The sequence below is a fragment of the Lacerta agilis genome, chromosome 17, assembly GCF_009819535.1.
Source record: "Lacerta agilis isolate rLacAgi1 chromosome 17, rLacAgi1.pri, whole genome shotgun sequence".
NCBI lineage: Eukaryota > Metazoa > Chordata > Lepidosauria > Squamata > Lacertidae > Lacerta > Lacerta agilis.
Genome location: NC_046328.1, coordinates 29,806,618 through 29,831,081, shown reverse-complemented (window position 1 = coordinate 29,831,081; position 24,464 = coordinate 29,806,618). Strand labels below are relative to the sequence as shown.

The window sequence follows — 24,464 nt, the reverse complement described above, 5'->3', positions numbered from 1 at the left end:
TTGGTCAGAATCTAGCAAATGAAGGGGGCAGCCAGCTGAAGGCAACTGGTTTACCTCCGATCTCCCTTTCTAGACATCCCAAAGCCTTGGCCTGCCACTCATCTGTCCCCAAAAGGCCTTGCTTCACCCACTCCAAGCCACAAGGGAGCCTGTTCCCTTCTGGAAATCCTGGAGCACCACTGCCGGTCAGTGAAGACAAAACTAACTGCATGGACCCACATTTCTGATCAGGATAATGAGGCAGCTGCCTGTTGAAACCAGCCCTTCCCTGAGATCCATGAGGACAAGATTCTATATTTTAGAGGATTTTTAGCAGCTAGAAGACCATCTGCTTTGCATGCAGAAGGTCCCTGGTATAGTCAATGGCAGGGCTGGGAACGACTCCCTGCCTGAAACCCTAGAGACTGGCTGCCGGTCAGTGTAGGCAGTACTGAGCTAGGTGGACCCAATGGTCTGGTTCAGTGTGAAGCAGTTTCCAGTGTTCCTAATCCTGCCCCACCCCATGTGCAAAGGATGGGAGCAAAAGGAGGTTGGACAGGGGGGCAGGGAAGAGGGAGGGGGGGAAACGGAGGAGGCAGACTTGAACACAGAACAAAAAACCCTTTAATGAAGGGAGGGGGTCATATCCGTCCAGCCTTCCGTCACTCAGCTGCCAACAGTCCAGGATAAAAGGGGTTCGTGGGTTATATAAATACAACTCTAGAAGCCACAGGCCAGGATCTTCCGCACACAGCCAAGGGACTGGTTACTTCAGCTGACAAGGCCTGTGGGGAAAAGCAGGAGGGGGAGATGTGAGCCCACCAACCCCAAAGGTGCAACTGCAATGAACTCCCATTGTGGTTTGAACCTGCATCATGTCCAAAAGAAGCACAAGTCCCCCGAGGGTCAAACAGGGTTGCATTTTAGCCCCGGCCCTATTTAATTTATACATCAATGACATGATCAACTGTCTAACAGCCCCGGAGTTCCACGCCCCCAAATTGGCTGAAAAACCAATGTCAGCGCTCTTGTACACGGATGACGCGGTTCTCCTTTCACAAACCAAAATTGGCCTCAAAAGATTGATGAGGGAATTTTCGGCTTACTGCAGGAGAGAACAATTGCTGGTGAACTGCCAGAAAACTAAGGTTATGGTGTTTGCTAGGAGACACAGAACACACAGATGGGCAATGGATGATCTGATAATAGAGCAGGTCAAGGTCTTCAAATACCTGGGAATCGTCTTCCAGTCAACAGAGTCGTGGGTGGCACATCAAAAATATGCCAGTGAAAAAGCATCTCAAAACGCTAAGATTCTGTTGCACTTTTTCTATACAAAGGGAGGCAGGTGTATCCCAGCAGCCTTAGAGGTATTTCAAGCAAAACCTCTGGCACAATTACTCTACGGGGCTCCAATTTGGACAGGGAATCAGTGTAGCATTCTGGAAACGGTCCAATCAAAATTTCTAAGACAGATTTTTGCCATTCCGCCATGCGCACCAAATGCGGCTCTGCGTCTTGAGGCCAGCCTTCCATCTGTTGAAACACGGACTTGGCAAAGAACACTAAATGACTGGCTCTGTCTAAATCTAAATCCATCTGGGCTATTGCATCTAGTCACACGGGATGTACACAAAAGCTCATGGGTAAAAGCTGTACACCAAAAACTCCTCTTGTGTGTCTTGCATGCACAGCATTTACTCACAATGGGCCTATCCAAGGCAAAAAGCCTCATAAACCAGCGCCTGAAGAATATCGAAGAGCAAAATAAACCTGGCCATCATTAAGAAATTCAGTGCATGGTACATTCATCTTCCCCCCTCCTACCTCGACTCCCAGGCGACATACCTGTCCAATTTAACTATTCCAAAATATAGACGAGCTTTTACGTTGGCCAGATTAGATATGCTACCTTCCGCTGTTCTTGAAGGCCGATTCTCAAAAACACCATTCCAGAATCGACTCTGTCCCTGTGGAGTCGGTAATGTGCAGACTGTGTCATATGTACTCCTGTCTTGCCCCTTATATAAAGACTTGAGGGAAGAGATCGTCACGCTGCTTATACTTGCCATTCCGGGCCACTTGTCTGAGGACCAGAATACCCAGACAACGGAGAAGGTAGCCAGATTTGTTGAGAGGGCCATGAAATTGAGGGCAGCCAGCTGAATGATAACAGCGCCCCCTCATAATTAAAATCTCATTTATTCTTGTTTTAATTGTGCTGAATCCAGATTCAGCTCATTTTATTGGTTTATATAGGGTTTTTATCAGTATCTGTAATATGTGTCTTTTTGATACAATGGCCTGTAGGCTATGCAAATAAAGGGTTAGCCAGGAGCTGTGTGCATTTCCTCTGCCTTAGTGAGCTTCTGCTGCCAATAATTAAATTGCATTTGCATGCACTGAGCGAGAGCGACGGATTAATTTACAAGGATAATTAAAGCGGGCCAGACGCTGCCTGGTTTTTTTTGTGGGTCCCGCTCCCCCCTCCAGCAACGGCTGCCTGCATTTTATGGGAAGACATGTCAAGCAAACAGGCTTCGCTTGCTAATGACTTGGACGGTGAAAGCTGCCAGCCTTGCATCTCCCGAGCTGGGAAGCCAAGAGAAGCTCAACCCATCCATTAGAAGAGCCCTGCAGGATCAGGCCCATGGCCCATCTAGTCCAGCATCCTGTTCACCCTGCAGCCAACCAGATGCCTGTGTGAAACCCACAAGTAGGGTTGCCATATTCCAAAAAAGTAAAAACCAGGAAGACCCCCAAATTGCTGAGCTTTTTTTTAAAAGGAAACCACTGAAATACTTACGTATTTTTTGCACAATCCCCAGAGCCACCTTAAGCCACCCAAGCTGTACATATGGCAACCGTACATGATAAGCAAGACCTGAGTGGAAGAGGAACTCTCGCCTCCTGCGGTTTCCAGAAACTGGGGTTCAGAAGTATTGCTGCCTCAGACCTTGGACGCAGAGCATCGCCCTCGAGGACAGTAGCCATCGATAGCCCTCTCTTCCATGAACTTGTCTAATGCTCTTTCAAAGTCATCTGAGTTGATGACCATCCCTGCATCCTGAAGCAGTGAGTTCCACAGTTCTGCTCTGTGCTGCGTGAATTAGGACTTATTTTTGTCGCTCGGCTTCATTAGATGTCCCTGTGTTCTGGTGTTATGAAAGAAGGAGAAATGTGTTTCCCTAAACCCACTTGCTCAATGCCTGCTTTTAATAAAGAGTTATTTAATTATAATTAATTGTTATAACTGAAATCTTTAAAATTGTATTATTTAGTGGTTGGAAGGTTACACAGCCTACCTCCCAAGGTTGGCAGGAGGTTAAAATTAAGGGGAGGATCTTTAACACTGCCATGAGTTCCTTGCAAGAAGAGTGAGAATTTTAAAACGTCATAAATAAATTAAGCCTCAACCCCACTTATTGGTGGGGAGGGGAAATCCCTGCCTTAGATTAATCAACTTGAAACTTTAGTTTGATTAATCTACTGCTGAAAGCTTAAAGGCTGAATGAAAACATGAAAAATCCCTGTTGTTGTTTTTAAAGGGTTTATTCCACCATTAAAACAACACACACTCAATTTTCTAAAATCATTCTACAGGTCATTTTAAGTTTTTGTTTGTTTTGATTTGTCTTGTTTTTGAGGGAGGCAGAGGAATTGGCACACGAAGCCACAGAAATTAGGACCAGCACCTCCTCTTCTAAACAGCACCCCCCCCTCCAATAATTTTATTGGTTTTCATGTAAATACAAGAACTACAGTACTAATACAGCATTTATGACAGCAGTGTTCCCTTCAACTGTCGACTGCAGCTGGTATAGCCACCAGCCAATGATGCCCAGCAGAGAAGAAGAAAGGTGTCGGGGAGCTACAGAGGTTCCAATCCAATCATCTGGCGAGTTTCCAGCTTTCCTGGACACCAGCAAGGCCAAAGGGAAGGGCACTGAGTTCCTGCAGAGAGAAAAGAGGAAATAGATCTGCAAAGATTGTTTTCTGAAGCAGTGCAACAGTGTCCCCCGGTGGCCACTTGGGGTTATTCCAAACATGACATTTACAACAACGGATGCGATTTAGGATCCCGCTGGATGATCCTGAATGAACCATAGCCCGTTGTTATTATTTTTAATCATTAAGATGCAAAATCAAGCATGCAACAAAGTCATCACAGAAAGCAGGTGTGAAATCTTGAAGGAGAGAGAGAAAAGGCGAGCAGAGGCGGTAACACTTGCCAGACTTTGGGTGCAATAGAAATTATAAGGTAAAGCAAAATAAAAAATTAAAAAGTTCCTTCAAGTAGCACCTTAGAGACCAACTAAGTTTGTTCTTGGTATGAGCTGTCGTGTGCATGCACACTTCTTCAGATGTGCTTTTATTTAAGAAGTGTGTGTGTTTCTCTATCTGTTTCTCTATCTATCTATCTATCTATCTATCTATCTGAAGAAGTGTGCATACACACGAAAGCTCATACCAAGAACAAATTTAGTTGGTCTCTAAGGTGCTACTGGAAGGAATTTTTTTATTTTTTATTTTGTTTTGACTATGGCAGACCAACACAGCTACCTACCTGCAACTGGAACTATTATAAGGTAAAGGTAAAGGGACCCCAACAATTAAGTCCAGTCGCAAACTACTCTAGGGTTGCGGTGCTCATCTCACTTTAAAGGCCAAGGGAGCCGGCGTTTGTCTGCTTCCGCAGACAGTTTTTCCAGGTCGTGTGCCCAGCATGACTAAACTGCTTCTGGCAAAACCAGAGCAGCACATGGAAACATTTTACCTTCCTGCCAGAGCGGTACTTCTTTATCTACTTGCACTGCATGCTTTCAAATTGCTAGGTCGGCAGGAACTGGGACTGAGCAACAGGAGCTCACCCCGTCGCAGGGATTCGAACCACGGACCTTTTGATCAGCAAGCCCAAGTGGCACAGTGGTTTAACCCACAGCACCACCCGCATAACACATGCCAGACTTTTGGTGCAATAGAAATTATAGCAAGTGTACAAAAACACCATTAAAATGGATAGCCCTTATTTCCAGAGGGAAATATCTGCACAGATATTATGCTTCCAGAGAACAGAAAGCTATCAAGCAAGGGAAATCCTTATGAACAAACATTGCTATATACATCACATGGAAAGTAAATGCTCTTCCAATTGCTCAGGTACTGCCAAGTAAATACCTGTCAAGTTATGCTAGCACCACCCACAAGCAAAATCCTTGTGTTGGTCTGCCATAGCCATAGTCAAAACAAAATGAAAAAATTCCTTCCAGTAGCACCTTAGAGAACAACTATGTTCTTGGTATGAGCTTGGTGTGCATGCACACTTCTTCAGATACCTTCAGATAGTTTCAAAGGATCTATGAAAAACAGACAGGTCTGCAGTCATTATATGCTGGCAATTCCTTTTGCAGCCTTTAAGGGTTTCACAGGAAATATTTTTCTTGCGAACACCCCTTTGCTAAAGAGCGCTAATGTTAACTTCAGCACTAATGGTCGGCTTGCACGCGTGTGTTTACAGGATGCTCTCGAGTGAACAGGAAAGGGAAACATTTGCGACCTCTGCTGGCACGTAGCGAGTTAACGGTGGCGCAGCGAATGGCGGGTAAATGGGCGGGTTTATGCAGATTTAGCACCAATGGCCATCAGAGCAACCAGGCAGACGGCTGAGAAATTGACAAGGTCGACAGAATCCACTATTTTTGAGATTGAACTGTCCATCAAGAGGCTGCTTAGCTGAACAACAGAAGCAGAAACATTTTCAGAATGTATTTTGTGGAATTGGAAACGGTGCTGATTCCGAGGGGGCAGTGAGAACTTTGCAGCACCCAGGTACCCACCAACAGTTCAAAATCCGTCCCGAAAGGAGAGCCGCGTAATTTTTGGTGTGTTTGGTATCGCTTCTCGGCCTTTTGGCTAAGATCAAGTGTAGTATCTGTTCTTATCAGTTTAATATCTGATATGTCCTCTATTTGAGGACTATATATTAAATGGATTTTTGGAGCTGGGAGATGGAATAGGGGCTTGCTCCGTCCACTCCATGCATCGACCTGGTATTGCAGTACCTCCAGGAACGGTGCACCTCCCTTTGGGGGGAATACTATTGGTACTAAAAAACAGATTTAAAGAGTTTGCCTGTTTTTTTGCCTCTAGCACATTAGACAAGAAGGCATTCTACTAGGAGATTTGCTTGCATCAACCTGGCGTTGGAGTATTTCTGGGGAGACTATTGCTGCTTCGAAAAGCAGATAGACGTGACTGTAATCTCTCAGCAATGTTAGAAAGGTGGTGCGTCTCCCTGAATCTCTGCCGAGTGGTAATAAAATTCCAGCAGGCCCCAGGCACCCCCTAGGGTCGTGCTTCCTTTGGGAAATCAAGGCACAGGAGACACTAGGATCCTCCCAATCCCCAGCTCAGCTCTCCTATACAGACAAACCACACTGCTACGAAGCAAGCTCTGGGGCCTCCAATCTCTCGCGAACACAATGCAAGAGAAGAAAATAGCATTCTCCCCATCTCTCTCCCTTCCTCCCTCTCTCCCCTCTCCTTTTCCCCAGTTTCACAATTTCCATTACAATAGTGCCTTTTACCGAATGTAAAGGAACTGTGAAAAAGACTCTATGAATTAAATGTGGAGACGCTATATGTACTTTTCCTTTTTTTATTTGTTTACTTTGTAGCACAAGAAAACATTTAATAAAAATTAATGGGGGGTGGGAAATATGATTGTACATCTGGGTCTACTTTGGATACAGTTCACAGCCTTCGCATTTCAGGAGGAGCCCATGCTTCACAGCAGCCCAGGCATCTCTGTGCCTCTCGCCCAGCGTTTGAGACATGTTCAAGTGACAGCCCCACCCTGCCATTCCAGCACTTCACACGTCAACTCACAATATCGCTCTTGTCCCCAAGAGTCTTCACAATCTTCAGCCTGATCCCATCGACTTGCTGGAGGGAGGAGACAATGCAAGACTGTGCTCAGTGGTTGGCTGGTGCCTGTTTGGGACTGGTAGGGTGGAGGGCAGGGAGTTCAACAGTAGGTGGCGCCAGAGCCAGTGACAGGCAGAGCCAAACAATTCTAGTATTGCCCCCATCCTCCTCCTCCCTTCTGTGACACGAGAACGAAGCTGATATAGGGAGGTGCGGTGTCCTACACTAGTTGATTGTTAGAAAGACAGCAGGCAGAGACTGGCTGAGGTTAGTGGAGCCCTGACTCCTTTGCCCAAATTATAGATCAGCCCCCAAACAAGTTTCAAATCTATCTGGCGAAACCACATAGATTTCCCACAGGCATTACATACCATAAATTCCTTTTTGCGGCATTTCAATGTTTTATGGGAAACATTTCTCCTGCAAACACGCCTTGGTTAACATGCTCAAACGTCGATGTCTTCAGGATTTTTATAAAGAATTGTACCAGAAAGGAGATAGATGCTTATCTAGAAAATAATCTACCAAATAAAATTTCAAGAGAAGATCAAGAACAGCTAAATGCATTAATAACAAGAGAAGAATTACAGGTTGCAATTCAGAGTCTCTGACGTCTTATCAGCAAAGTATTACAAAGACATGGCACCACAATTAATCCCGATATTAGCTGAAGTAATGAATAAGATCTTAATTAATGGTCGAATACCAGACTCATGGAAAGAAGCTTTCATTACATTAATCCCTAAGCAAGATACGGACTTATCAAATGTAAAGAATTACCGGCCAATCTCACTACTAAATTTAGATTATAAATTGTTTACGAATATTCTGGCAGAAAGATTGAAAAAGGTATTGAATAAATTGATTCATAGGGACCAAGTAGGTTTTTTACCAGGACATCAAATGAGGAATAATGTGAGAACAGTAGTGGACGTAATTGAATATCTGGATATGAGAATTGAAAAGAAGGCGGCTCTCATCTTTTTAGATGTGGAGAAAGCATTTGATAATTTATCGTGGCAATTTATGGTGAAGACATTAAAAAAGATGGAAGCTGGAGGGAACTTTATAAATGGAATCAAGGCTACTTATACAGATCAATCGGCAAAATTAATTGTTAATAGGACATTATTGGATAAATTTAAAATAACAAAAGGTACAAGGCAGGGCTACCCTATATCTCCACTGCTGTTTATTACTGTTCTAGAGGTCCTGGCAAATAAATTAAGAGAGACAAAGGAGGTAAAGGGTATTAAGATTGGGAAAAGAGAAATTAAACTAAAGGCGTTTGCAGACAATCTGGTGATGATGGTCGAAGAACCACAACAAAGTGTGGGAGAAATGTTAAAGGAGGTAGAGGAATTTGGAAAATTAGCTGGTTTTAAATTGAATAAAGGAAAGACAAAAATGATGGTAAAATATCTGAATAAGAGTGAGAGTGATGAGCTGCAACAATGTATGGCATTATGGTGGTTAAAAAGGTAAAATATCTAGGAATCTGGTTAACACCGAAAAATATAAATCTGTTTAATGATAACTATGGTCCAATCTGGAGAGAAATTAAAAGAGATTTAGATATTTGGAGCAAATTAAATTTATCACTGTGGGGCCATATAGCGAGTATAAAAATGTCTTTACCCAGAATTCTATTTCTTTTCCAAATGTTGCCGGTGATCAAAGGGACGAGTCAGTTCAAAGAGTGGCAGAGGATATTATCAAAGTATATTTGGCAGGGCAAACAACCAAGAATAAAACATAAATTGTTGGTAGATAGAAAAGAAAGAGGGGGGTTTGGCCTGCCGGATTTGAAAATTTACTATGAATCGTCCTGCCTGATATGGCTAAAAGATTGGATGGTGTTGAAAGATAAAGAAATACTGGATATAGAGGGATTCAACAACGGATATGGGTGGCATTCGTACCTCTAGCAAGATAAAGTAAAGGTCCACAAAGAATTTTTAGTGCATGTGTTCCAGAAGCCGTTATATGAAGTGTGGCAAAGATATAAAAATTTATTAGAGAGAAAAACACCAAGATGGTTATCGCCTACGGAAATCTTGACGATAAAAAGTTAATATAGGAGAGAATTGGTTAACGTATGATGAGCTATTAGTATAATCGGAAAAAGATGGAAAATCAAACCATTTGAGCAAGTGGCAAATAAATTGACAGGCTGGATACAATATTATCAGGTATATAATTTATTAAATGAGGAGAAAAGAAAGCTTAATTTTGAAATCAATAAATCCAAATTCCAAATAGAAATATTGGAGGGAAATAGAAAATTGCTATCAAAAATGTATAACTACATATTGGAATGGTATACTAAAGATGAGGAAGTAAAAGAGGTCATGATAAAGTGGGCGATAGATCTGGGACATAACATACAGTTAGAAATGTTGGAAAAGCTGTGGAACCACCATATAAAATTTACAGCATGTACAATTCTGAAAGAAAACATTATGAAGATGATGTACCGTTGGTACTTGACACCGGTGAAATTAGCCAAAATGTATAGGAAAAGTAGTAAAAAGTGTTGGAAATGTGATCTAAAAGAGGGTGATTTCTACCATATGTGGTGGGTATGTGATAAAGTTAGAGCGTATTGGGAGACAATATATAATGAATTGAAAAAGATACTTCAATATACATTCCCAAATAAACCCGAGGCATTCTTGCTTGGTCTGGTAGGTGAGGAAATTAAAGGGAAAGATCAAAGATTTTTCTTATATGCCACCACTGCGGCTAGAATTCTATTGGCACAGAATTGGAAACTGAAAGATTTACCAACAGTAGAAGATTGGAGAATGAAAGTACTGGAATATTTGGAATTAGCGAGGTTGACTGCTAGGATAAGAAACCAGAGAGACCAACAGGTTCAAGCTGACTGGAGTAAATTTTTGAGATATTTAGAAATCTGTAATTCTGTAAATCACTAACAGATATAATGAAGTACCTGCAACCTATTAGAAAGAATGATCATAGATAATGGTATTGTGATGTGGTATATAGAATATGGGATTAAAGGGAAAGCGGATGAATGATGGAATTTAAGAAAACTAAAGTAGAGAGCTGAGAGTGAGAGTGAGTACGGAAGTGAGAGCTGGACCATAAAGAAGGCTGATCGCCGAAGAATTGATGCTTTTGAATTATGGTGCTGGAGGAGACTCTTGAGAGTCCCATGGACTGCAAGAAGATCAAACCTATCCATTCTCAAAGAAATCAGCCCTGAGTGCTCACTAGAAGGACAGATCCTGAAGTTGAGGCTCCAGTACTTTGGCCACCTCATGAGAAGAGAAGACTCCCTAGAAAAGACCCTGATGTTGGGAAAGATGGAGGGCACAAGGAGAAGGGGACGACAGAGAATGAGATGGTTGGACAGTGTTCTCGAAGCTACTAACATGAGTTTGGCCAAACTGCGAGAGGCAGTGAAGGATAGGCGTGCCTGGCGTGCTCTGGTCCATGGGGTCACGAAGAGTCGGACACGACTGAACGACTGAACAACAACAACAAAAGTAGAGAAGGAGGGAAGTCGGAAAACTCGGCGGAGTTTAGACATTAATGTAAAGAATAATCTGACAAATGTGTGTTAAACTTTGTTTATTATTTGAAAATAAAAATATGTTTGCCAAAAAAAAACACGTCGGTCGATGTCAGCACGAATGTTTGGCTTGCACAGCTGTATTTTCACAGACTGGCGTTGAAAGAGCAGGAAGCTGTGACAGGATAACTTTTGGGGACATTCCAGGGACACAATTGCGCAGCGGGTAAATGGGCAGGTTTATGCAGATTGCGCCCCAAAGTAGTCGAGCAACCGGGTAGATGGCTGAGAAATTGGGAAGGTGGGCAGAATCCACAATTCTGGAGAATAAACTGTGCATCAAGAGGCTACTTAACTGGACAACAGAAGCAGAAAAGTTGCCAGAGTGCATTTTGAGGAATTTGAAACGGTGCTCATTCCAAAGGGGCTGTGAACATTTTGCAGCATCCATGTGTTCTCCAAAAGCTCAAAATGCATCCAAATTCTAGGCGGGGAGAAGCAAATATTTTTTTCTTTTCCTGAAGCAGCGCAGTGACCCTCGGTTGCCACTTGGTAGTACCATTTACAAGAACAGTGTACCATTTACAAGAACAGTGACGTTTGAAAACCGAAAGCTCAAAGCGGAAGCTTTGTTTCCGGTGAGTCAGCGCAGGCGGTGCTCAATATAAAAGCCCTGTTTACAGTGAAAACCGAAGGATTTCGTCAACGGAGACGCAGACGGTACCACGGGTATTGTGCCTCGCTCGTTTTGGTAAGCAGCTGTTCTACTTGTTTCTGATACTGCATCCTCTTTTACCCGCAATGTTATTGTTTTATGTTGCTCTGATGTTCTCCATTATTATAATATCTGGGATGCCAGCAGAACCTTGCCATGGGAAGTCGGTGGGTGCCTTGCTGCTACGAACAAGGGGAGGGAAGGTCTCCCAGCCGGATGCCAGGCAGCACCCTAACCCTAAACTTAGCCCTAGCCCTAGCCCTAACTTTAAACATAAACCTTAATCTAACTCTAACCCACTGGCGGAGGAAGATGGTGGTGGGGCCCCCGCACCGCTCCGGGTGTCATTCCTGAGCGGCGGAAACTTTCGGTCAGCTGCCCGCCCGCGACTCTCCCACGCCTACCGCGAGCCGTCGGGGGAAGTAGGGAGCTGCTGCGCTGCTTTGTCGGTTCCTTCCTCTCCCCTTCCCGCTCGCCTGCCTCCTCCAGCCGGCCGGGAGCGCAGCTGCTCCCCCCTTTCCCTGGCGGTAGGCGCGGGAGTCGCGGGCGGTGCGCCTTGCCCCGTGCTCCCGGCTGGAGGAGACAGGCAGTCAGGGGAGAGGACGGGAAGGAGGCAGGCCATCGGGAAGGGGAGAGGAAAGAAGAGGGATCCGTGGGTGCGCGCGCGGCTATCCCGCGCCTGGGAGGGCACCCTCTGCGCCCCTCGGGAGCGCGTCTGCCTTGGGCAGCGCGGGCATATGCTCCGCCACTGCTCTACCCTAACCCTAACTTAGCCCTAGCCCCAGCCCTAACTTTAAACATAAACAGTAATCTAACTCTAAGCATTCTTCTTCTTCTTCTTCTTCTTCTTCGGCGATCACTCCTAGCTGATTGTGGGGAGTTTCCCTTTGACGTGTAGGATCATGGGCGTACGGGGGGCAGGGGGGCAGTGCCCCCCCCCAAGCAAAAAACAATTATTTAAATGGTAATTGGCAGCCTAAAAGGGAAAAAAGATCTCCTAAAAAAGCTCAACTACTGGTCTTTCTCCCCCTCCTAAAATCTCAATAACAATTGAGCTCTTGCGCCGACACTCTGTGTGTGTGTGTGTGTGTGTGTGTGTGTGTGTGTGTGTGTGTGTGTGTTGCGCCTGGCTGATCGTTGCAAGGGAGCTTTAGAAACTGAGTTCCCTTGCATGGTGAGTAGTTCCTTTGTGAGGGCTGAGGATACTGGGAAACTGAGTTTTTCAGCCATTTGGGGCTTTCTGTTGGGGGGGGGGTTTCTGTTTTTTGAAGCTGTTTTTGTTTGCTGTTTACATAATGTGGTCAGTAATCAAATAATTCAGGATTTAGTGTGCTCTTGCTAAAGTTTCTACTGTTTAGAAAATTAATTAAAAGGAATAAATATTTTTTTTAATAATCATTGTGCAGTTTATGTTATCAAAGAGAGTAATTGAGCCATTGGTGCTTCAGCTTGTCCCAGGTTCCTTTTGTGGGGCAGGTTCCAGCCTCCATTGGGGGTGGCATTGTTTTGATTTCTAGGTGGTTTGCCTGTGCAGTTGCAGGGGAATACAGATTTTGTTTTAAGTTCATTTCTGAGGTTAGCTACTACATTTGCGTTTAGCTTTTTGGTTTACTCTGGAGGTAGTGTGGTGTGGGTACAGTTGTTCGGGTGCCATATGTGAAATCAAAGGCCTAGCACGCATCAACTGCCTCCTCAGATCTGTGTAAACTAGTTGGTTTTCCTTGTCTGGGTGTTTTGTTCCTCAAAGGTTGTCACACTTTACAAAGCAGACACTCTTGTGTGTTGCTGAGTTAGTTTTTAAATCAATTATTTCAGAAGGTCTAGTCTCTAAAAAAAGCTCAAAGCTCAACAACTAAAAACGAACCAGACCAAACGGGGCATTCCTCATGCCCAAAAAAAGGTCAACAACTTTGAGCTGAACCCCAAAAAATGGGGCTAGATCACTGCCAGATTTTAATTCTGAAAGTAGATCACAGTCTCTTGGGAGTTGGCCACCAGAGCCGTCTCATCCATTGGGGCTGGTGGCGCGGCGAACCAGGGCGCAATGGCCTGGAGGGCGCCTCCGCCCTCCAGCCCCGCTGGCAGCGCCTGCCGGCAGCGCCCTCTGACTCCCGGCAAGGGAGCTGGCTGGCCACGCCACGCCCTCTGGCTGCCCAGCAGAGCACAGGAGCTCTGCGCGCCCTTCCAGCGCTTCCGGGACGGGAGGCGAGGGCAGCCGGCTTGCGCTCCCGCGCGCAGCCGGATGGCGCGGCACAGCCGGGCAGCTCGCGCTCCGCGCGCAGCCGGCCGCCCGCCCGATGCAGCGCGAGCTGCCCAGCCGCGCCGCGCCGTCCAGCTGCGCGCGGGAGCGCGAGCCGGCCGCCCTCGCCTCCCATCCCGGAAGCGCTGGAAGGGCGCGCAGAGCCCCGCGCCGCTCCAGCGCCACGCCCCTCACCCCCCGCTCGCCCACCCCCCTCCCAAGGGGCGGCAAGCGCGGGAGGGAGGCGGCGGAGAGGCGGCATGGCGGGGGCGCCGGAGGGATAGCCGCGCCAGGGCGGCAGATCCCCTTAAGACGGCTCTGTTGGCCACCCCTGGTATAAGACATGTAACTAGAATAATTTTTTAAAAAAAATTTCAAGCAAATAATTGTAATAACTACCGTAATAAAGCACTGCTATAATTATATATAATTTTCCTAAAATTTTGGTTTCATTCGCCTATCCGTGCTGAAATGTCACAACCTGAACAACCATGGCTTGCCCCCCCCCCCTAGTTTTGATCCTGGGTACGCCCCTGTGTAGGATCATCATGGCAATGAAAATAATGAATAGAGTTGGAGTGATAACACGACCCTGATTAACACCTGATCCCTCTGTGAATGGTTCACTTTGTTATCTGCGATTGTTGCTGTCATATTATCATGGAGGAGCCTAATGATGTTCACAAATTTATATGGGCAGACAATTTTCAGACGGACAGTCCACAGGGCATTATGATTTACATTGTCGAAAGCCTTAGGTCAATAAATGGCATATACAGGGGTTGGTTTTGCTCTCTGCAATTTTCTCTGCACCGCTGTTGAGTGGTGAAAATCATGTCCACTGTCCCCCTAGAAGGCCGAAAACCATTTTGGGATTCAGGAAGGAACAGAAGTACTGTTTTGGGGGGACAGGAGGTGGGCTGGTGTGGAGGACTCCCTGGTCCTGAATGGGGTAACTGTGCCCCTGAAGGACCAGGTGCGCAGCCTGGGAGTCATTTTGGACTCGCAGCTGGAGAGCCAGTATGGTGTAGTGGTTAAGAGCGGTAGACTCGTTACCTGGGGAACTGGGTTCGCATCTCTGCTCCTCCACATGCAGCTGCTGGGTGACCTTGGGCTAGTCACACTTCTCTGAAGTCTCTCAGCCCCAATCACCTCACAGAGTGTTTGTTGTGGGGGAGGAAGGGAAAGGAGAATGTTAGCCACTTTGAGACTCCTTCAGGTAGTGAAAAGCGGGATATCAAATCCAAACTCTTCTTCTACTCTTCTTCCATGGAGGCACAGGTCAATTCTGTGTCCAGGGCAGCTGTTTACCAGCTCCATCTGGTATGCAGGCTGAGACCCTATCTGTCCGCGGACTGTCTCGCCAGAGTGGTGCATGCTCTGGTTATCTCCCACTTGGCCTACTGCAATGCACTCTATGTGGGGCAAACTTTGAAGGTGACCCAGAAACTACAACTAATCCAGAGTGCGACAGCTAGACTGGTGACTGCGAGCGGCTGCCGATATCACATAACACCGGTCTTGAAAGTCTTACATCGGCTCTCAGTACGTTTCTGAGCACAATTCAAAGTGTTGGTGCTGACTTTTAAAGCCCTAAACGGCCTTGGTCCAGTATACCTGAAGGAGTGTCTCCACCCCCATTGTTCTGCCTGGACACTGAGGTCCAGCGCTGAGGGCCTTCTGGCGGTTCCCTCACTGTGAGAAGCCAAGTTACAGGGAACCAGGCAGAGGGCCTTCTCAGTAGTGGCACCTGCCCTGTGGAATGCCCTCCCACCAGATGTCAAAGAGAACAACAAGTACCAGACTTTTAGAAGACATCTGAAGGCAGCCCTGTTTAGGGAAGCTTTTAATGTTTGATGGACTACTGTATTTTAATATTTTGTTGGAAGCCACCCATAGTGGCTGGGGTATCAATTATTATTATTATTATTATTATTATTATTATTATTATTATTATTATCTTTTAGAAGTGTGGTACCATCGGCTGAGCCTAGGGGGAATATGCCATGATTTATTGGTTCACAGATGATCTTTGTGGCTTTAAAGAAATTCTGTGCATCATGAGTGTCGGCTAAGTGCTGGATCTCTTGAGCTTTTTTTAATCCACCAGGTATTTTTTAGTTCTCTGGTTCGTCTTTGAACTTCAGCCTTAGTGTTGGCATAGGTTTTTTTTAATTAGTGGCACAGTTTCTGTCTCTTTGCCAGATCTGAAAGGCCTTCCTTTTCTTGTCAATCATGCGTTCAATCTCACTGTCTTTCTCATCAAACCAGTCCTGGTGTTTCTTGGTTTGGTATCCAATGCTGTAGTTTGTTCACAGGCTGCAATAATGGATGTTTTTACCTTGGTCCAGTGTTCCTTTATGAGGGAATTCCAAAGGCAGATGGACCTTAAGAGTCATTTGGAAGCAATCCCGCTTAATGGGATCTTGAAGGGTTTGTGTTTTCATTTTGCACCTTGGTTTCCTTCCTTGAAGCCTGCGTTGAGGCATAATCTTGATAGCCGTAGTGGAGCGAATTAGTCAGTGATCTGTCCAGCAGTTGTCGGCAATCGTCATAGCTCTGGTAAGAAGCACATCACAGTGATCTTTAGCACTAACATAGTCCAAGAGGTGCCAGTGGTTTCACCAAGGATACCTCCATGAAATTTTAAATTTATTTTTCTGTTGAAAGAGTGTGTTGGTAATAGCAAGGTTGTATGCTGCACATATGATCAAAAGTAAGATTCTGTTATGGTTGCTGTTGCCAATTCGTTCTTTCCCAATAGTCCCAGGCTATTAAATAGAATAGAATAAAAGAGAATAAAAGAAAAAAAATACAAAATAGAATAGAATAGAATAGAATAATTGAATAAACTAAAATAGAAAAGGATAGAATTTGAATAAATTTAAATTAAATAGAATAAAATAATAGATTAAAATTAAATATAATATAATAAAAAAGAATAATAAGTATATATAAAAGAATATAAAAGAATAGGGTAGCATAGGATAGGATAGGATAAAATAAGATAGAATAGAATAGATTAAAATTAAACAGAAGAGAAGAGAAAAATGTAGAATAGAATTGAATTAATTAAATTAAATTAAATTAAATTAAATTAAATTAAATTAAATTAAATTAAATTAAATTATAGAATAGAATAATATAAAATAGAATAGGATTAAATTAAATTAAATAATAGAATAGAATAGAATAGAATTTAAATTGACTTGAACTGAATAATAAAATAAAGTAAAATAAAATAGATTAAAATTAGAATAGAATAAAAGAGGACAAAATAGAATAGAATAGAATAGATTATAATAAAATAGAATAAAATAAAATAAAAGAGAATAAAAGAGAACAAAATACAACAAAATAGAATAGAATAGAATAATTGAATAAAGTAAAATAGAAAAGAATAGAATAGAATAGAACACATTAAAATTAAGTAGAATAGGAATCGGAATAGGAATAGAAGAGAAGAGAAGAGAATGAAATAGAAGAGAAGCGAATAAAAGACACTAGAATAACATAACATGGAATAGAATAACATAAAAGAATAGAATGGAATAGAATAGACTAGAATAGACTAGACTTAAATTAAATTAAATTAAATTAAATCAATAGAATAGATTAAACTTGAAAAGAATAGAATAGAATTAAATAAAATAGGAATAGAATAGAATGGATTGAAATTAAATAGAATAGAATAGAATAGAATAAAAGAGAATAAAAATATAGAATAGAATAGAACAAAGAAGAGAATTAAATTAATTAAAATTAAATTAAATAATAGGATAGGATAGGATAGGATAGATTAAAATTAAATAGAATAGAATGAAAGAGAATAAAAGAGAACAGAATAGAATAGAATCAAAAAGAACAGAGTAAGAGAACAAAAATAGAACATAGAATAGAATAATATAAAATAGAATAGGATTAAATTAAATTATAGAATAAAATACAACAAAATACAACAAAATAGAAAAGAACAGAATAGAAAAACTGAATAAACTAAAACAGAAAAGAATAGGATAGAATAGAATAGAATAGATTAAAATTAAATAGAATAGAATAACATAAAATATAGTATAATAGAATAGAATAGGAATAGAACAAAATAGAACAATATAGAATGGAATAGAAGAGAAGAGAAGAGAAGAGAATAGAATAGACTAAAATAGAACAAAATAGAATAGAATAGAATAGAATAGAATAGATTAAATTTTAATAGAATACAATAGGATAGATTAAATTAAAATTAAATAGAATAGAATAAAAGAGAATAGAGTAAGAGGACAAAATAGAACAAAATAGAATAGGAATAGGAATAGAATAAAATAAAATAGAACAATATAGAATGGAATAGAAAAGAAGAGAAAAGAAAAGAAAAGAATAAAATAGAATAGAATAGATTAAACTAGAATAGAATAATATAATATAGAACTGAATAGAATAGAACAGAATTAAATTAAATTAAACTATAGAATAAAATAGAACAAAATACAACAAAATAGAATAAAATAGAATAGAATAGATTAAACTAGAATAGAATAGAATAATATAATATAGAACTGAATAGAATAGAATAGAATTAAATTTAATTAAATTAAACTATAGAATAAAATAGAACAAAATACAACAAAATAGAATAGAATAGAATAGAATAGAATAGAATAGAATAGAATAGAATAGAATAATTGAATAAACTAAAACAGAGAAAAGGATAGAATAGAATAGAAGAGAGTACAATAGAATAGAAAAGGATAGAAGAGAAGATAACTAAATTAAATTAAATTAAATTAAAAGCAAGAATAGAATAGACTAAACTTGAATAGAGCAGAACAAAATTAAATTGAATTGAATTGAATAGAACAGAATAGAACAAAATTAAATAGAATAGAATGAGATAAAATAGAATAGACTAGAATAGAATAGAATAGAATAGAAAAAGAGAGAAGAGAAGAGAAGAGAACAGAATAGAATTTAATTGAATTATAGAATACAATAGAATTAAAACTAATAGAGTAAGAGAACAAAATAGAACTGAACAGAATAGGAATAGAATAGAATAGATTAAAATTAAATAGAATAGAATAAAAGAGGATAAAAATATAGATAATAATAGAATAAAACAAAACAAAATAGAATTAAATTAAATTAAATTAAAGGATAGTATAGGATAGGATAGAATAGAATTTAAATTAAATTAAATTAAAGAATAAAAATAAAAGAAGAATAAAATTGAATAGAAGAGAATGAAAGAGAAAAGAATTGAACAGAATGGAATTAAATTAAATAATAGAATAGAATAGAATTAAAAAGAATAGAGTAAGAGAACAAAATAGAATAGAACAGAAAAGGAATAGGATAGAATAGAATAGAATAGAACAATATAGAATGGAAGAGAAGAGAATAAAGTAGAATAAAATAGAGCAAAATAGAATAGAAAAGAAAATAATAAAATAGGATAGAACAGAATAGAATAGATTAAACTTGAATAGAATAGAACAGGATTAAATTAAATTAAATTAAATTATAGAATAAAATAAAACAAAATACTACAAAATAGAATAGAATAGAAGAGAAGAGAAGAGACTAGAATAACATAAAATAGAATGGAATGTAATGGAATTAAATTAAATTAAACTAAATTAAATTAAATTAAATTAAATTGAAACAAACAACAGAACAGAAGAGAAGAGAATTTAATAAAATAGGAATAGAATAGATTAAAATTAAATAGAAGAAAATAGAATAAAAGATATAAAATAAAATAGAACAAAATAGAATAGAATAGAATAGAATAGAAATAAGAAAGGGATAGAATAGAATAGAATTATATAAAATAATAGAATAGAATAGAATTAAAAAGAATAAAGAGCAAAATAGAACAAAATAGACTAAAATAAAAATAGAATAGGAATAGAATAAAATAGGACAATATAGAATGGAATAGAAGAGAAGAGAATAAAATAGAACAAAATAGAAAAGAAAAGAAAAGAATAGGATAGAATAGAATAGAATAGAATAGAATAGAATAGAATAGAATAGATAAAATAGGAATAGAATAGATTAAAATTAAATAGAAGAGAAGAGAATAAAATAGAATAGAAAAGAAAATAATAGGATAGAATAGAATAGATAAAATAGGAATAGAATAGATTAAAATTAAATAGAAGAAAAGAGAATAAAAGATATAAAATAAAATAGAACAAAATAGAATAGAATAGAACAGAATACAATAGAATAGAATACGAATAGAATAAAATAGGGTGGAACAGAATAGAATAGATTAAACTTGAATAGAACAGAACAGAATAGAATAGAATTAAATTAAATTAAAGTATATAATAAAATAGAACAAAATACAACAAAATAGAATAGAATAATTGAATAAACTAAAACAGAAAAGAATAGGATAGAATAGATTAAAATTAAATAGAATAGAATAGAATAACACAAAACAGAGTAGAATAGAATAGAATAGAATAGAATAGAATAGAATTAAATTAAATTAAATTAAATTAAATTAAATTAAATTAAATTAAATTAAATTAAATTAAATTAAATTAAATAATAGAATAGAATAGATTATGCTTGAATAGAATAGATTAAAATTAAATAGGATAGGAAAGGATAGGATAGATTAAAATTATAATAGAATAAAAGAGAATGAAATTGAACAAAATAGAACAAAATATATTAGAATAGAATGGAATAAAAGATAATAGAATTTAAATTAAATAATGGAATAAAGTAAAATAAAATAGATTAAAATTGTAATAGAACAAAAGAGAACAAAATAGAAGAGAAGAGAAAAGAAAAGAAAAGAAAAGAAGAGAATAAAAGAGAACAAAATAGAATGGAATGCAATGGAATGGAATGGAATTAAATCATATCATATCAAATCATAGAATAGAATAGATCATAATTAAATAGAATAGGAATAGAATAAAATAGCATAAAATAGAATAGAATAGTTAAAATTAAATATAATAGAATAAAAGAGAACAAAACAGAATAGAATAGAACAGATTAAAATTAGGTAGAATAGAATAGAACAGAATAGAATTTAATAAAATAGGAATAGAATAGATTAAAATTAAATAGAAGAAAAGAGAATAAAAGATATAATATAAAATAGAACAGAATAGAATAGAATAGAATAGAATAGAAATAAGAAAAGGATAGAATAGAATATAATAGAATTATATAAAATAATAGAATAGAATAGAATTAAAAAGAAATAAAGAGCAAAATAGAACAAAATAGACTAAAATAAAAATAGAATAGGAATAGAATAAAATAGGACAATATAGAATGGAATAGAAGAGAAGAGAATAAAATAGAACAAAGTAGAAAAGAAAAGAAAATAATAGGATAGGATAGAATAGATTAAACTTGAATAGAATACAAAGAATAGAATAGATTAAAATTAAATAGAATAAAATAAAATAGAACAAAATAGAATGGAACAGAGAAGAAGAGAAGAGAATAAAGTAGAATAAAATAGAACAAAATAGAAAAGAAAAGAATACAATAGAACAGAATACAATAGAATAGAATACGAATAGAATAAAATAAAATAGGATAGAACAGAATAGAATAAATTAAACTTGAATAGAACAGAATTGAATTGAATTGAATTGAATTAAAGTATATAATAAAATAGAACAAAATACAACAAAATAGAATAGAATAATTGAATAAACTAAAACAGAAAAGAATAGGATAGAATAGAATAGATTAAAATTAAATAGAATAGAATAGAATAACACAAAATAGAGTAGAATAGAATAGAATAGAATTAAATTAAATTAAATTAAATTAAATTAAATTAAATAATAGAATAGAATAGAATAGATTATGCTTGAATAGAATAGATTAAAATTAAATAGGATAGGATAAGATAGATTAAAATTATAATAGAATAAAAGAGAATGAAATTGAACAAAATAGAACAAAATATATTAGAATAGAATGGAATAAAATATAATAGAATTTAATTTAATTTAAATTAAATTAAATAATGGAATAAAGTAAAATAAAATAGATTAAAATTGTAATAGAACAAAAGAGAACAAAATAGAATAGAATGGAATAAAGAGAAGAGAAGAGAAAAGAATAGAATAAAAGAGAACAAAATAGAATGGAATGGAATGGAATTAAATCAAATCATATCATATCAAATCATAGAATAGAATAGATCATAATTAAATAGAATAGGAATAGAATAAAATAGAATAGAAAAGTTAAAATTAAATAGAATAGAATAAAAGAGAACAAAACAGAATAGAATAGAACAGATTAAAATTAGGTAGAATAGAATAGAATAGAATAGAATAGAATAGAATAGAATAGAATAGAATAGAATCGATACATTATTATATGGAACAGGTCATTTTAGTTTTTTGAGGGAGGCAGAGGAATTGGCACAAGAAGCCAGAGAAATTAGGACCAGCACCTCCTCTTCTAAAGAGAAATTTTTTTTCCAAATAATTTTACTGGTTTTCATGTAAATACAAGAAGGACATATAACTACAGGAGCAATACAGCATTTTTGACAGAGGTGGTTGCAATCCAATCATTGGGCGACTTTCTAGCTTTCCTGCTGGACACCAGCGAGGCCAAAGGGAAGGGCGCTGAGTTCCTGCGGAGAGAAAGGAGGAAAGAGATCTGCTCGGGGAGAGGCTGATGGATGGGCAAGGATTGTTTTCTGAAGCAGCGCTACACTGCCCCCTGTGGCCACTTAGGGTTATTCCACGCGTAGCATTTACAAGAAGAGTGACGTTTGAAAGCGGAAAACTCAAAACGGAATCCGCGTTTCCGGTGAGTCACACCGCAGGCAGTACTCAATATAAAAACCGCGTTTACAATGAAAACCGAAGGATTTCGTCGGCGGAGACCGTACTCGTTACAGCAACTGCATTTTAAAGAGAAAACTGAAGGATTTCTTCAACAGAGACCATACTCGATATAAAGTCTCTTTTACAGTGAAAACTAAAGGATTTCTTCAAAGAAGACCGTACTCGTTACAACAACCGCATTTTAAAAGGGAAAACTGAAGCATTTCTTCAAAAGAGACCATACTCGATATAAAAGTCTCTTTTACAGTGAAAACTAAAGGATTTCTTCAAAGAAGACCGTACTCGTTACAACAACCGCATTTTAAAAGGGAAAACTGAAGCATTTCTTCAAAAGAGACCATACTCGATATAAAAGTCTCTTTTACAGTGAAAACTAAAGGATTTCTTCAAAGAAGACCGAACTTGTTACAACAACCGCATTTTAAAAGGAAAAACTGAAGCATTTCTTCAACAGAGTCCATACTCGATATAAAAGTCTCTTTTACAGTGAAAACTAAAGGATTTCTTCAAAGAAGACCGTACTCGTTACAACAACCGCATTTTAAAAGGGAAAACTGAAGCATTTCTTCAAAAGAGACCATACTCGATATAAAAGTCTCTTTTACAGTGAAAACTGAAGGATTTCTTCAAAGAAGACCGTACTCGTTACAACAACCGCATTTTAAAAGGGAAAACTGAAGCATTTCTTCAAAAGAGACCATACTCGATATAAAAGTCTCTTTTACAGTGAAAACTAAAGGATTTCTTCATAGAAGACTGTACTCGTTACAACAACCGCATTTTAAAAGGGAAAACTGAAGCATTTCTTCAAAAGAGACCATACTCGATATAAAAGTCTCTTTTACAGTGAAAACTAAAGGATTTCTTCAAAGAAGACCGTACTCGTTACACAAAACCGCATTTTAAAAGGGAAAACTGAAGCATTTCTTCAAAAGAGACCATACTCGATATAAAAGTCTCTTTTACAGTGAAAACTAAAGGATTTCTTCAAAGAAGACCGTACTCGTTACAACAACCGCATTTTAAAAGGGAAAACTGAAGCATTTCTTCAACAGAGTCCATACTCGATATAAAAATCTCCTTTACAGTGAAAACTAAAGGATTTCTTCAAAGAAGACCTTACTCGTTACAACAACCGCATTTTAAAAGGGAAAACTGAAGCATTTCTTCAAAAGAGACCATACTCGATACAGAAGTCTCTTTTACTGTGAAAACTAAAGGATTTCTTCAAAGGAGACCGTACTTGTTACAACATTTTAAAAGGGAAAACTGAAGCATTTCTTCAAAGGAGACCATACTCGCTATAAAAGTATCTTTTACAGTGAAAAGTGAAGGATTTCTTCAAAGGAAACCATACTCGTTACAACAACCGCATTTTAAAGGGGAAAACTGAAGCATTTCTTCAAAAGAGACCATACTCGATATAAAAGCCTCTTGTACAGAGAAAACCGACGGATTTCGTCGACGGAGACGCAGACAGTACCACTGTATTGTGCCTCCTTCTTTTTGGTAAACAACTGTTGTACTTGTCTCTGATACATCCTCTTCTACCCGCAATGTTATTGTTTTATGTTGCTCTGATGTTCTCTATTATTATAATATCTGATACACCACGTAATAGGATGCCAGCAGAACCTTGCAATGCTAAATCGGAGGGTGCCTTGCTGCTGCGAAGAAGGGAAGGCAAGGTCTCCCTGCTGGATTCCAGCACCCTAATCCTAAACTTTAATCTAACTCTAAACCTAACCCTCACCCTCACCCTAAACTTAACCCTAGCCCTAACTGTAATCCTAACTTTTAAATTAAACTTTAATCTAATTCTAACCCTCACCCTCGCCCTCACCCTAAACTTAACCGTAGACCTAGCCCTAATTGTAATCCTAACTTTAAAATTAAACTTTAATCTAACTCTAAACCTAACCATCACCCTCACCCTAAATTTAACCCAAGCCCTAACTGTAATCCTAACTTTTAAATTAAACTTTAATCTAATTCTAACCCTCACCCTCACCCTAAACTTAACCGTAGACCTAGCCCTAATTGTAATCCTAACTTTAAAATTAAACTTTAATCTAACTCTAAACCTAACCCTCACCCTCACCCTAAACTTAACCCTAGCCCTAACTGTAATCCTAACTTTTAAATTAAACTTTAATCTAATTATAACCCTCACCCTCACCCTAAATTTAACCATAGACCTAGCCCTAACTG

General features: G+C 38.5%; 1 protein-coding gene and 1 non-coding gene across 2 annotated transcripts in view; one reads left to right on the top strand and one right to left on the bottom strand.

Moving 5' to 3' along the window:
• Positions 1–580: 580 nt before the first annotated feature.
• The window catches only part of POLR2G (RNA polymerase II subunit G), a 70,207-nt gene continuing 46,323 nt past the window's right edge, over positions 581–24,464 (bottom strand). The window contains exon 8 of the mRNA XM_033135837.1: positions 581–764. Within this exon, the coding sequence (XP_032991728.1) occupies positions 751–764 (14 nt within the window). The 3' untranslated portion in view covers positions 581–750. The remainder of the gene's footprint in view (positions 765–24,464) is intronic.
• On the top strand, positions 5,873–6,063 carry LOC117039331. Its single transcript, XR_004425752.1, has one exon. It is a non-coding gene; the product is annotated as a U2 spliceosomal RNA (small nuclear RNA).